This window comes from Lampetra planeri, chromosome 57 (genome assembly GCF_965212315.1).
Source record: "Lampetra planeri chromosome 57, kcLamPlan1.2.h2, whole genome shotgun sequence".
Classification (NCBI taxonomy): Eukaryota; Metazoa; Chordata; class Hyperoartia; order Petromyzontiformes; family Petromyzontidae; genus Lampetra; species Lampetra planeri.
In genome coordinates this window covers 5213577-5229390 of record NC_136163.1, presented here as the reverse complement: position 1 = coordinate 5229390, position 15814 = coordinate 5213577, and the positions used below count along the sequence as shown (strand labels likewise).

General features: G+C 51.4%; 1 protein-coding gene across 1 annotated transcript in view; it reads left to right on the top strand.

The window, feature by feature from the left end:
• Positions 1-15814, top strand: part of GRM1 (glutamate metabotropic receptor 1) — a 122325-nt gene that overhangs the window by 55938 nt on the left and 50573 nt on the right. Inside the window, exon 4 of the mRNA XM_078618325.1 lies at positions 11941-12364. Coding sequence (XP_078474451.1) covers positions 11941-12364 — 424 coding nt within the window. The remainder of the gene's footprint in view (positions 1-11940; positions 12365-15814) is intronic.

The window sequence follows — 15814 nt, the reverse complement described above, 5'->3', positions numbered from 1 at the left end:
CCAGAGGTCTAGGAAGAGGTTGGGTGGGTGGGGTGGGTGGGTGGGAGAGGGGGGTACCCACATTCTACCCCACCACACGTGATCTGCCGATCGACTGGCTGCTGCGCACGCGTTTTATAACTGCGTGTGATGAGGATGGGGGTGGCTGGGGGGTGGGTGGGGGGAGATTGAATAAATGTGCGCCATCGTTTCAACTGCCGCGCCAACGACGCAAGGGACCTGCGAAATCGTCCAACGTGGTTCATTCACCATGAGCGCCGCCGTGCCTAGCAGCGTCCCCCGTAGCGGGGGGTGGGGTGGGAGCTAGGTATTAAATTCGGCATGAATGCGGCATCAAAAACGAACGAGTGATAGAACGAATTCATGACTGCGTTCCCACCCAAAAAGAGGAGTTAATTTGTAAACAAACAAAAAAGTGCGGGCGCGCGGAGACGGCGTGAGATGTGGCGGTGATTTTCCCGCGACCCCTCCGCGTCTCGCTCATTTGGACGTAGCGACGAGCTGCAGCGTATCGGGCGGTTAAAATTATTATTACAATACATAGATGTCTTATTATTATTATTCCTTCAACCCAAAGGCCCACATGAGCTCCTTCCGTTTGTTCTGTGGACGACAGCAAAAAAAACCACGGCGGGGGATTTAGAGTGCAAACATAATGAGCGTGGCAATTAGTGGGGCGGGTGGCTGGGTGAGTGTGTGACGGATCGTAGTTTTGTCTTGGTGTAGTTATGCACGAATGCACCGCGCGTCTCATCATCTCTTTAAGCAAGAAAAACTAATTAAAATTAATAACGCGCGTGTACTCTGGGGAAACACTAAATTAAAAAAGTATTTTGTTTACTTCCAGCGATGGAATTATATAAAAAACAAACAAATGTATTTCAGCCTTTACAAAACATCAGAATGAGAATAGTCATTTATATGTGAGGAATCCGATGAGCTATGAAGCTCTTTTTCACAGATGTCCAGTAAGGGGCACGGGGTAAGAAGGCTACAACAATAACAACAACAGTTACAAAAACACGATCGGAGTGCAAAGTACAAGAAAGGTAAACAAATCACCCAGACACAAACAAATACAACACTCAACCATCCCCATCCTACCAGGCAAAGCCCACTGAGATATTTTACTTATTTTTCCAGAAGCGACCTTGCCACAAGGGATATCTCAACAAAGTTGCCCCACGATTTGGACATTCAAAGCAGCAAAATGAAAGAAAAAAACCTTTATTATGAATTATTATGAGCAAAATAATCATAATAAACGTAATTGCAATGCGCGTTCCAGAGTGTTTCCATGCCATCGTCCAATTTGTAATGGAATGTGCTGGACTCCTCTTTGCTGAATCCCGTACGATGGATTTATGATTCTGGCAGGATTTGTCCCGTGTATTGTAAAGGCTCTCCCTTCGGGTTTCGCGTTCGATCGACCACCGCCGATGGACTACCGGCCACGGTTTTTCAATACCGCGTCCAATAGGGCATTACATTAGAACGTTCCCCTAAGGATGCTCTAAAGAGGATGTCATACAGGACTTAAATGCTCCCTGCCAATATATTATTTGACATTGCATTCCCACGATTTCTCGTATGCGTTGGGGAGGGGAGTGGGGGGGAGGGAGGCAATTGCGTTACCCAGCGGTAGCGCGTTCGCCGATTGTTGCAAAAGGTTCGCAGTTCTCATCTGCATCCTGCCACGGTGGCTTTGAGATGTTAACTACCTCGCCTGGTATACAGGAGGTCGTGGGTCCGATCCCAACCCCGACGCCTGTTGTATATTAGGAGTTGGCGTGTCTCTTTCCTCGTAGTCGCGTGGATTTTTCTCCGGGTCCTCAGGGTTTTCCGTCCACATTTAGAATCAACGACACGCATTGAGAATGTTTGGCTGCTACAAATTCCCACGTGATGGTAGGCCACTTCGTTGAGTTATCATCTGTGATAGCAAGGTCGCTTCTGAACAAGAGCTGTATCGGCTCAGTGGGTCTTACCTTGTAAAATAAAATAACAGAATCATTCAGTTGAGTCGTTGTTAACATCGCAAGCGTATCGACCCTTCTTCACATGCTCCTCGTCTGCTTCACGGTGGACGTTAAAGATCACGTGACGTCACTCGGAAAGAGTAGGCCATCGTGTTGCCGCCGTCACGGTTCAAACATTTTCCACGTTTGAAAATCATCTGCTTTTGGGCCAAATATTCAAATCTTCGACCAAATAACACCCGAACATTGCTCAATTGAGATCGCGCGCAGCAGCGTCATCAGTAGCAGCAGCAGCAGCAACAGCAGCGCCTCCTGCTGCGAAGCTACTGCAGACCGTGTCGTGAATACTAAAAACTCTTGAGCTATGTAGGGAAATTTTAGATGCGACCGGCCACAAATGATAGCACAACAAAGTGGCTTATCGCGTGGCAATTTATAGCAGGATTCTAATACTTGTAAACGGATGTTCTTGATTCTAAATGTGGAGGGGGGGGGTGGAATTCGGAGGGACCCCGAGAAAAAATCCACTCCACCAAGGGGAGAGAGACACGCAAACTCCAAATATGCAGCAGGCGTCAAGGTCGAAATCGTACGCACAGCCTCCTGCATACCAGGCGAGGGAGTTAACATCTCGCTACCATGGCGCCCTTCCTGTGAACACACATAAGCGCCCTCCTTTGTAGCGATAGCCTTGCACGAGAAGAATGATAGCGCCAATACGAAATCTACCAAACGATTACGACCAAGCCGAACATACGCGGTATGCAGTTAGAGCAACAACTAAAAAAAAAATCGTGGCTTATATATGATCAAAGACGGACGAATTCTTTTGAAAGTAAAAAAAAATTCGAGCCAATTCCATTAGGCCCGTTTTATTCTTGTAATTTATATCGTCTCTCTCTCTCTCTTTGATTCGTCTGTGACGTTACCACTCACCTTGGGGAGAGCACGATCGGTAATGGAAAGGCATCAATTAGGGTAGAGCCAGTGCGGACGTCTCTGAAATGAAGAAGAGTTTGGCGAATAATAATAATAATAACAATGCCTTCACTCGCGAGAGATTCTGGGGTTTGTCCGGACTTGCTGCCGTGATCTGTTCACAAGGGGACTATTGGGCTACGACCACAAAGACAACAAAGACAAATATTCCCCTTGGGTCAAAACGCTACTGGCCATCACCTGTGAAGGCTGCAAACAACAACAGCAGCAGCAACAACAACAACAACAACGACGACCGCCAATATCCACCGTGCGTCGCTGACGTCACCGCGGCGGTTGTGAACTTTGAGGCCACGTGAAGTGTCGAACGCTCGCTGCTGGCAAGGTGGTCACGGGACAGACCGGGGTGCCGTGGGCTGATTGAGATGAGTGGCTGGCAGTAGCACCACCGCCTATTCCCCCATACTATGCCAATGTGCTCTTTTTCTATCCGCCCGACGCTCCGCTCATTGTTTTGAGCGTCGCATCTCTGCGCTCCTGTTGGAGAGCGACTGCCTCCAATTGTCCAGTCGCATCCAGTAGCAAATACAAAGATCCCCCGTATAGCCTTAACAGGCTGTAGGGTCAAGTGCTGTTAGCGAGCACCTATGAAGGCCGGCACGGCACACGAGGGGGTGGGTGGCCAACACCACGCCCGGCCGCCTTTGTCTCCCTAGTGGCGATGTTTACACTCCGCACCAGGTACTCATTTTAGGCTGAGTCGCCCTAGGGGAGGCCCAGGACCGGTTCAGATAATCGTCACTGGGTGTTGGCCGTGAGCAGGAATCGAACCCGGGCCGCCAGGTTCGTAGTGCGGGCACGCTAACCCCGATGCTACGACAAAGATCCCCCATATAGCCTTAACAGGCTGTTGGGGCAAGTGCTGTTAGCGAGCACCTATGAAGGCCGGCACGGCACACGAGGCTGTGAGTGGCCAACACCACGCCCAGCCGCCTTTGTCTCCCTAGTGGAGATGATTACACACCGCACCAGGTACTCATTTGAGGCTGAGTCGACCGAGGGGAGGCCGGGGACCGGTTCAGATAATCGTCACTGGTTTTTGGCCATGAGCGGGAATCGAACCCGGATCGCCAGGATCGTAGCGATGCGATAACCGCTACAACACTACCACTCCAACAACCGCCATTCGCCACTAAGTAGCGGTGACGTCACCACGACGCTTGTGCCAGGCTATGTGCACCTTGAGGCCAGGTGAAGTGTCGAACGCCCGCTGGCAGGAGGTCACGGGGCAGACCCAGCAGGTGCCACGGGTCGACTGACTGAGATGACTGGCCGCTACACCACATGCGCCCCATACCGTGCCAACTTGCTGTGTTTTAGGCACCCGGCGCTGCGCTCGTTGTTGTGAGCGTCGCTCCTCTGCCCTCCGCTCCCCTCGCACACACACACACACCTAGGTACACAGCCCAGGGCCCAAGCTCACGCACGGACACACGCCGCAAATAGTTTTAGTCTGGGACCCACAGGAGCCCCACTGCATTTCAAGACACGGAGCTTGAGCACGGAGACGTTCTTATTATTATCGCGCCGTTCTCGGGGCTTCAACAACAAAAACAAACAAACAACAACAAAAACAACCGACCCCCGGTGTGGCACAAACAAACAAAAAAACAACGCGACCTTTAGCGAAACGTGGATCACTCGCACGAAAACCCGAGACGAGTCGGAAAGCCGGCGGGGTAGGGAAAATCCGGCTGCGGGAACGAGAAATAAGATCGGCGCCAAGCTCCTCCTGTTGGACAATGCCGTATCGACGGCGGGCGATCGTCAACCACGTACGAGCTGCGTTGATCGCTGATTAACAGATTTGTCGGGCGAACACTTGAAACGGAAACAAAAACACGAACTCGGTTGAGTTTTGCGTCACCGAATCGTGAGCACCAAGAGCTGGGGTTGGGTTTTTAATTTTTGTTCTTTTCAGCAAAATAATTGCTGGCAGCAGTGAGAGTATCTGAATTCTGGCAGGGTGAAATTATCTTAATGCTGGCAGTGGTGAGATTATCTGAATTCTGCCAGGGGTAAGATGATCTTAATGCTGGCAGTGGTGAGATTATCTGAATTCTGGCAGGGTGAGATGATCTTCATGCTGGCAGTGGTGAGATTATTTGAATTCTGGCAGGGTAAGATGATCTTCATGCTGGCAGTGGTGAGATTATTTGAATTCTGGCAGGGTAAGATGATCTTAATGCTGGCAGTGGTGAGATTATCTGAATTCTGGCAGGGTGAGATGATCCTCATGCTGGCAGTGGTGAGATTATCTGAATTCTGACAGGGCTGAGATGATCTTAATGCTGGCAGTGGTGAGATTGTCTGAATTTTGACAGCGATAAGATGATCTAAATGCTGGCAGCGGCAATATTAGCTGAATGCTGGCAGTGGTGAGATTGTCTGAATCCTGGCAGCGATGGGGTGATCTGAATGTTGGCAGCGTTGAGATAATGCAAACGGTAACGCTGGCAGCAGTGAGGATGACGGCTGCGGCATTGATTAAAATTGTCGTGGCAACGGTTGTAATTGTAATTGAAGCACCGCTGATAAATTATCTCGAGGGGCGCGCGTTGACGCTATTGAGATGTATGCATCGTGTGGCTCCTGTGTATCCAGTGTACGGGTTAGGAGGCCCAACCAGATTAAGAGCTCCCTCCCTGCCATCCCCCCATTTCCATAGGCATCCCTGCAGCCCGACGCGTGCTGCCAGTCCCCAAGAGAGCCCCGTTTCATCGCGGTAATGACAGCAGCGCGGAACTGAATGAATGCACGCGATGAAAAGAACTGTTTTGGCCATTCTCTCTCCAGCTTGACCCAGGCAACTCACTGTTCCATTGACCCTGTGTTCCGACCTCCTCTCCCCCCCCTCCCTCTCCCTTCCAGCTTCAGGGCCGTGTCGATGCCATTCCCTCCGCGTGCCACCATCCTTCACAGTTCCTTTCATTTTTCATTTTTCATCACTAGCAGTTTTTTGGTTGTTGTTGCTTTTGTATTGCACGGATTGTCCGTGCGTCGTCTGTGTGTCGTCTGTGTGTGCCTTGCAACAGGCAGGGAGAGAGAAGAATAGAGGTGGGGGAACAATGAAGCTCATTTCGCACCTGTAATTATGACGCATGTGTCTCCTCTGTCAGCGGTAATTATTGCCCGTTCGCCCTGCCCGTTCTGACTGGGGCCCCACCTCGAAACGCCGCTCGCGTCGCGTGAAATGAAAAACGCCGCTCCGACTTGAATTTGTGTTTTTTATTTTTTATGTATGAGGCCAGCAGGTCTCTCTGACTGCTGTCATTCCCCCGTCGCGGTTCGCTCCTTCACGACCGCGACGAGCATAGAGGGTGGCGCCGGACGAGTCTGGAATTACAAAGAGAAAACTCCCCCCCCCCCGTCTCCATCATCTTTCTTCTCCCACACTCTCTCGCTCGCTCGCTCTCTCTCTCTCTCTCTCCCCCTGCCTGTCTCTCTCTCTCTCTCGAGATCGAGAGCTGCACGCCAGAGCCGTTAACTCTAGCGCTGCAGGGAGAACAACCCGCACGCTGTCGAGGGTCGCCCGCGCGTTGCTGATGATTCCCTGCAAGGTCGAAGCCGATCGGATTTCACGTTGAGCAAAGGAAGGAGCGATCCCATCGCACCCCTCCATCGCTACGTCGTTGTTTGTTTTTCTGCTCAGTTTAGCACGTAGCGGTCGTGGTAGTAGGGGTCTTTCGTGACCAATGTTATCCATAATAGAGTTTTTATTCTTCTTGGTTCTTTCGGTAAAGTCACGTAGAAAGAACCAAGAAGCTGAATCCCTGCAGTCACGAAAGCTTTAAATCGAGAGTTTTTATTTATTTGTTTGTAAAAATAAATGTGTCGTTAGACCCGCCGCCACCACCACCCGGCGCAGCCAATTAGTAAGGTTGTATCGCGTAAACAAAAACGTACCAATTAGTTACTCGTTCAGCACACCGGTTGTGTGTTGGAGAGTGAACCCACGGCGACATTTGCAATTCGAGTACCGTGAAGTGCCGCTCGGTAATTGCAACGAGCATCATCAGGCGATAGCCAGAAAAATAATAAAAGCCTCTTATGTCTTTCTAGTCAATGCGGAGTGCTCGTGACCTCGATGATAAAGACTCCACTGGGTTTCGTGAAAATGCAACTGGTTTACTGTCCCCTCCCGCGGTTACAACACTCTATGTCTACCTCTGTCCCCCAGAGACAGATATCTTCGTAATCTCGTGATCTCTAGATTGGTATCCAGGCTGGATCCTGGGCCGCTGCTACCCGACATCAGTTGGAACCCGTGTCTAAAAATAAAACAACGAAAAAAAATGTAGAAACGTGAAATAAAAAATCATGCATATGCATGGGTGACGGAAGTCTAAAGCGCGTTTGTCATCGCAAGTATTTAGCTGGCGATAATTACGTTAAGATTCAAGCCGTCTAAAATGGTTATGTTTTTTTCATGATTTCAGCTTTGCATAAAAATACGCATCGTAAGCTTTACAATGGCTCATCATTCATGGGGAATTGGCTGAGCGGCTTAGGAGTAGCTATCACGACAAAGATGCATACAGATTAGCCTCTAATTATATAAGGATATGCCATCGGCTTATCCAATAGGAAGTGTGTGGTGCAGTGGTTAGAACCCTGCATTATGCACCTGACAATCTGGGGTCAGAGTACAGAATGTGTTATGACATCGCAGCAATGTTGAACGTTTAGCGTACGAACACATTCCTGTGGAGGGAGCTGGGAGGAACGTTGGGTTGCTCGGTCAATGGCCAGGGTCAACGGCGGCGTGGTGTATTCCGCAAATGTGCCCGACTGTGAGGGCGGGCACAAGCCGGCGTGAGTAGGTTAAACGTTGAGTTTTATAAGGGCACCACGGGGTGACCAGCCCCTCCCCACCCAGCCCCACCCCTCCCACCCAGCCCCTCCCCACCCTCCCCACCCAGCCCCTCCTTTCACGACGGACGGACGAACACAATAATCCCCTGTGGGCTGGTGTAACCAGGAGGTTCCTACCGGTATAATACTCTCTCGAAACTCCCGGGTAAATAAAGAAAGTTACACACGTTGGACATTCCAAGCGTAACGAGAAATCTTTACGGGGTTGGTCGTAAGTCGATCGTAACCGATAATAACTATCGATGATGTCACACAAATTGCCGTCAAATTAAATCACCAAATTACATTAACCGCAGCGTTTACAATGAATACCGTCAACATCAATAACGTAATCGTTGGACGGGTGATTGCTTGTCTCCGTAGCCGTGCGATTTGAGCTGGTGCAAGAGATGCTGATGGTGTCTCGCTGTTGCAGCCATTTGGGGTTCCCGTTTCGCATTTAGCGAGGGCTAACGAGCGGGTTAACCGGCGACACGTTTCACGTGTTTGTTTGTTTGTTGTTGCGCGCGCGTGTGACAAGGGGTGAGTACTCGAGAGATGACGAGAGGGGGGGATGGGGGGGGGTGATCTCATTTTTGCAAAGAGTGACCTGGTTGACTGAAAACTGCAATGACAATGACGCATATAAAACATCGGAGCAAAAAAATACAACTGCATTACAGAGCGAAACAAATAATAGAGATGTAAAGCAGTCGACAGGCAAATACATTGCCTGCGACAAAAAAAGTTGGCTCAGATAAATCACGTGTATTGAACGAGCAAACATTCAGAGCACTCTAAAGTGAAGTTAAAGAAACAGCAAAATATATATTCGGGGTGATTATTGCATCGGCGTGTAAACAGACAAGGATATGCATCCAAAGATAATCGCCAGTGACGTTATCACACAACATCGACAGCTCAACATCAACGCGTGATTTTCGATGATTTTTTATTGTAAAATTAGTGGCAATGATGATGGTGGTGGTGAAGATAATGATGATCACCACACAATGCCGCTCTAGACACGACGGATGGATACACCCGCAGTTTATAGACTCATAAAGTCGCATAGACCCATAGACTCGCATGGAGACCCATAGGCTTACATATAGACCCATAGACTAGCATAGAGACCCATAGACTAACATAGAAACCCATAAACTTACATGGAGAGCTATAGACTAACATAGAAACCCATAGACTTACATCGAGACCCATAGACTAACATAAAAACCCATAGACTTACATAGAGACCCATAGACTAACATAGAGACCCATAGACTAACATAGAGACCCATAGACTAACATAGAGACCCATACACTTACATAAAGACCCATAGACTAACACAGAGACCCAGTCCATAATAGATTTTTTTTGGGGGGTTAGATCGCGTAAATATAAATGTGTCGTTAACCCTCCACCACCACCCGACAATCGGTAAGGTGTGTCACGTAGCACAACACGTGCCAGTTAGTGACGCGTTCAGCACACCGACGGTGTGTTGCAGAGGAGACCCACAGCAGCGTTTGCGAGTCGAGTACCGTGACATTTCCGAAAAACCCGCGTGTGAAACCGACAGAGGGTGCGGGTGGTACAGACTGCATCACGGGGGGCCAGTGGCGTAGCTAGGATATTTTGCGCCCGGAGACGAACTATAACATTGGCGCCCACACCCCCAGTTTAATCACATACCAAAATGTAATTGCATGACATGTAGGCTGTGTGTGGCGGGATATATACAATTTTAGGTTGAGGTGTTGATTTGTGCAGTATCTTCTTGGTTCTTTCGGTAAAGTCACGTAGAATGGAAATGATAAAATAATAAAAATAAAACATAATAAAATAATTCTCACGACGTTTCGGCCACAACGCAAGCAGCCGTCCTCAGGTGGAGACCAGGTCTGTAGACAGTCAGACTCTGTATTCTCAACAGACCTGTTCTTCACCTGAGGACGGCTGCTTGCGTTGTGGCTGAAACGTCGTGAGAATTATTTTATTATGTTTTATTTATATTATTTTATTATTTCCATTCTACGTGACTTTACCGAAAGAACCAAGAAGATGAATCCCTGCAGTCACGAAAGCTTTAAATCGAAATTTGTGCAGTAGTTTCAGGCTGCCGCGCCCGCCGCAATAAGTTATAATGTAACGTTGTAAGCCTCATTTTGGCGCCCCTTTACCTTGGCGCCCGGGGACACATGTTCCCCCTGCCCCCCCCCCCCTAGCTACGCCTCTGCGGGGGGGCCCACGGGTCCCACTCGGCCGTTCGGGGGCCCGAGGCTACGGCGACCAGGGGGTAGATTGGACCGGACCGGGGCAGTGTCTTTCGTTCGCACCCAGGACCCATGCCAAGCAAGCTCGCTCGCTCGACTGGACGACCAACAAGAAAATGAAAAATGAACCATTATTCAGCGTGCAATTTTCTCCGGCTGAGAAATGTGAAATCAATGGCTTTTTTTCCTCTCCCCTTTTGTATCTTCCTTTCATAAGCAAGCATTGCAGGCTAAAGCAACATGTGTGTGAGTGTGTAAGAGGGGCGTAGAGGTTAGCGCGCTACGAACTCTGTGACCCGAGTTCGATTCCCGCTCACGGCTAACGCCCAGTGACGATTATCTGTAACCGGTCCCAGGCCTTCCCTAGGTCGACTCAGACTTAAATTAGTTACTTGGTGTGCTGTGTGAACATCGCCACTCAAGAGACAAACGTGACAGGGTGTGGTGCTGGCCATCGACCCCCTCGTTTACCCTGCTGGTCTTCATTTGTGCTCGCAAACAGCACCTGCCCCACAAGTCTGTTGAAGGCTATCTGGGAGATATTTGTCTTTGTGGCGATCGAGGTTCGACTCCAGGCAGTGATGCACAAATCCAGAGCCACTTCATTGCTACGCGTGGTTTTGAATTTGGGGCCGTCCATAAATGACGTCACGCACCTGGGGGGGGGGCGGTCAGACATTTGTGACGATGTGTGACGAGGGGCGGGGGGGGTTTGATAAATGTGACGTCACATCAAAATGCGCAACTTTAAATAAATATAGACAACACACGTTCTACTTAATTAAATAGACTTTCTAATGAATGTTTTCTCATACAACATCAGAGTGCAGCGCCACATTAAATACGCACTACAATGACAATAGTTTAAAAGCAATTTGAAGCATGTTTTATTTTCAAATTGGAAGTATGGTTTGGGGGGGGGTAGAGCTTTGTGACGTCATATTTGAGGGGGGGGGTCTGACTTTTTGTGACGCCGTGTGACGAGAGGGATGGGGTCAAAAATCGTCCAAAATCGGGTGACGTCATTTATGGACGGCCCCTTTGTGGCGATCAAGGTTCGACTCCAGGCAGTGAAGCACAAATCCAGAGCCACTTCATTGCTACGCGTGGTTTTGAATTTCCCTTCGATTGATTCGACCTTTAAATGGGATCGCCACCGATTCCACGATCCAACCCCGGAAATATGTCTCAGCCAGCAACGAGGTTCGATGAACAACAGCACTGCACAGTTTACTGAATTAAAGTTCAAAACGCCCACACCGGTTAGCAGATCTCTGTTACAAATCAATCCCTGCTGCTGCTGCTGCTCGCATCCGAGCATGGATGAGGTCGATTCCGCTGGCTGTACCGGGTCAAACCAGGATAGGTGGCAACCACGCACCGAGATGAGTGCCTGGCAATGCCACGCTTAGACTAAGCACTGGCTGAGTGTGTGCAGGGCAGGTCTGGCATCAATAGGCGCTCGCACACAGCAGTTTACACCCGCCGTGCACACGTTTATGTGTTTCAAGTCACTGCGTCTGCTCGAGTCACGGTTGTTTTCATGGCTTATGAACTCGATACGACGGAGACAAAGTGATTTGTTCTCCGTTAAAACATATCCCAGTCCAGGCCAAGGGACGTCCTTATTTCCCTTTTATAAAACATGCAGTTTTTCTTGGGCACTTGCCTCACAACACTCTGCTCACAGGCTATACGGGGGGCCCCGTGTCTTCTCTGTCTATTTGTCGATATTCTTGATCTTGAAACTTTTCCATCACTGACGAGTTTGTTTTGTCTTTCCGCCGCCTGTTTTCGTTTCATTCTCGCGGGGGCCGGGGGGGAGGGGGTTGATTTTGGGTCTTGTTTTTTCTTGGTTGTTGTTCTTTTCGTTTGCTGTTTTGTTTTTTTCGTTTGCTGTTTTGTTTTGTTTGTTGTTTTTTTTTGTTTGTTGTTTTTTTTTCTTGCTTTCTTCTCTTTGCCCCCCCCCCCCCACCTTTCCTCCATACACGTGTCGCCCGCCGGGCAGGGAACGAGAGCTTACGGGAACACTACGAGCAGGACAGCAAGATGGCCTTCGTGGTGAATGCCATCTACGCCATGGCCCACGGCCTGCACAAGATGCAGCAGGCGCTGTGCCCGGGCCAGCGCTCGATGTGCCCCGCGATGCGCCCCATCAACGGCAGCACGCTGCTCACCTTCCTCATGCGCACGCGCTTCTTCGGGGTCACCGGCGAGGAGATTCAGTTCGACGAGAACGGCGACACCCCCGGCCGGTGAGGTGCACCCCGGTCGGCACTCGCCCCTCCCCCCCCCCAGACACGCCCCTTGCCCACGCACACACACCCCCCCCCCCCCAGACACGCCCCTTGCCCACGCACACACATACCCCCCCCCCAGACACGCTCCTTGCCCACGCACACACACACCCCCCCACCAGACACGCCCCTTGCCCACGCACACACACTAACCCCCACCAGACACACCCCTTTCCCACGCACACTCCCCCCCAGACACATCCCTTTCACACGCACACTCTCCCCCCCAGACACACCCCTTGCCCACGCACCCTCCCCCCCCCTAGGCACAACCCTTTCCCACGCACCCTCCCCCCCCCCAGACACACCCCTTTCACACGCACACTCCCCCCCACCAGACACACCCCTTGCCCACGCACACCCTCTCCCCCCCCCCAGACACACCCCTTGCCCACTCACACCCTCCCCCCCCCAGACACACCCCTTGCCCACGCACACTCCCCCCCCCCCCAAACACGCCCCCCCAGACAACCAACCCAGACATCCCCCCTCCCCCAACAGACACCCCCCCCCCCTACCACCACAACCCCTCTCCCCCACCAGACACCACCCACCCCAAACACACCTTCCCCTAAAAACCCCACTCCCCCAGACACTCCCTTCCAGACACTCTATCACTGCTGTTTAGTAGAAGGATGACTGAGACATAGTACCTCCCCCCCCCCCCCGCTCATGATTGAGGCGTTCGATATCTTTGTAAAAAATTGGTTAACCTGTTAACGATGTTCGTTCCAACAACTGGCTCCGACTTATTTGACGCTGTGCCATCCAGTGAAGGGAGTTGCCGTTTGTTGTTCACTCTGCGACGGGCAGAGTTGGCTTCTGCAAGCGCCAAGCAAGGACAGGGTTTTGTTGCTGTAGAAATCTGCATAGCCACACACTCCACTACCCAGCCACACACTCTACTACCCACACACTCCACTACCCACACACTCCACTACCCAGCCACTCACTCCACTACCCAGCCACACACTCCACTACCCACACACTCCACTACCCAAACACTCACTCCACTACCCACACACTCCACTACCCACACACTCCACTACCCAGCCACACACTCTACTACCCACACACTCCACTTTCCCAGCCACACACTCCACTACCCACACACTCCACTACCCAGCCACACACTCTACTACCCACACACTCCACTACCCACACACTCCACTACCCAGCCACTCACTCCACTACCCAGCCACACACTCCACTACCCACACACTCCACTACCCACACACTCACTCCACTACCCACACACTCCACTACCCACACACTCCACTACCCAGCCACACACTCTACTACCCACACACTCCACTACCCACACACTCACTCCACTACCCACACACTCCACTACCCACACACTCCACTACCCAGCCACACACTCCACTACCCACACACTCACTCCACTACCCACACACTCCACTACCCACACACTCCACTACCCAGCCACACACTCTACTACCCACACACTCCACTTTCCCAGCCACACACTCCACTACCCACACACTCCACTACCCAGCCACACACTCTACTACCCAGCCACACACTCTACTACCCACACACTCCACTACCCAGCCACACACTCTACTACCCACACACTCCACTTTCCCAGCCACACACTCCACAACCCACACACTCCACTACCCAGCCACACACTCTACTACCCACACACTCCACTACCCAGCCACACACTCTACTACCCACACACTCCACTTTCCCAGCCACACACTCTACTACCCACACACTCCACTTTCCCAGCCACACACTCTACTACCCACACACTCCACTTTCCCAGCCACACACTCCACTACCCACACACTCCACTACCCAGCCACACACTCTACTACCCACACACTCCACTACCCAGCCACACACTCTACTACCCACACACTCCACTTTCCCAGCCACACACTCTACTACCCACACACTCCACTTTCCCAGCCACACACTCCACTACCCACACACTCCACTACCCAGCCACACACTCTACTACCCACACACTCCACTACCCAGCCACACACTCTACTACCCACACACTCCACTTTCCCAGCCACACACTCTACTACCCACACACTCCACTTTCCCAGCCACACACTCTACTACCCACACACTCCACTACCCAGCCACACACTCTACTACCCACACACTCCACTTTCCCAGCCACACACTCCACTACCCACACACTCCACTACCCAGCCACACACTCCACTACCCACACACTCCACTACCCAGCCACACACTCTACTACCCACACACTCCACTACCCAGCCACACACTCTACTACCCACACACTCCACTTTCCCAGCCACACACTCCACTACCCACACACTCCACTACCCAGCCACACACTCTACTACCCACACACTCCACTACCCAGCCACACACTCCACTACCCACACACTCCACTACCCACACACTCCACTACCCACACACTCCACTACCCACACACTCCACTACCCACACACTCCACTACCCACACACTCCACTACCCACACACTCCACTACCCACACACTCACTCCACTACCCAGCCACACACTCTACTACCCACACACTCCACTACCCAGCCACACACTCCACTACCCACACACTCCACTACCCACACACTCACTCCACTACCCACACACTCACTCCACTACCCAGCCACTCACTCTACTACCCACACACTCCACTACCCAGCCACACACTCTACTACCCACACACTCCACTACCCAGCCACACACTCTACTACCCACACACTCCACTACCCACACACTCCACTACCCACACACTCCACTTTCCCAGCCACACACTCCACTACCCAGCCACACACTCTACTACCCACACACTCCACTACCCACACACTCCACTACCCAGCCACTCACTCCACTACCCAGCCACACACTCCACTACCCACACACTCCACTACCCACACACTCACTCCACTACCCACACACTCCACTACCCACACACTCCACTACCCAGCCACACACTCTACTACCCACACACTCCACTTTCCCAGCCACACACTCCACTACCCACACATTCCACTACCCAGCCACACACTCTACTACCCACACACTCCACTACCCACACACTCCACTACCCAGCCACTCACTCCACTACCCAGCCACACACTCCACTACCCACACACTCCACTACCCACACACTCACTCCACTACCCACACACTCCACTACCCACACACTCCACTACCCAGCCACACACTCTACTACCCACACACTCCACTACCCACACACTCACTCCACTACCCACACACTCCACTACCCACACACTCCACTACCCAGCCACACACTCCACTACCCACACACTCACTCCACTACCCACACACTCCACTACCCACACACTCCACTACCCAGCCACACACTCTACTACCCACACACTCCACTTTCCCAGCCACACACTCCACTAC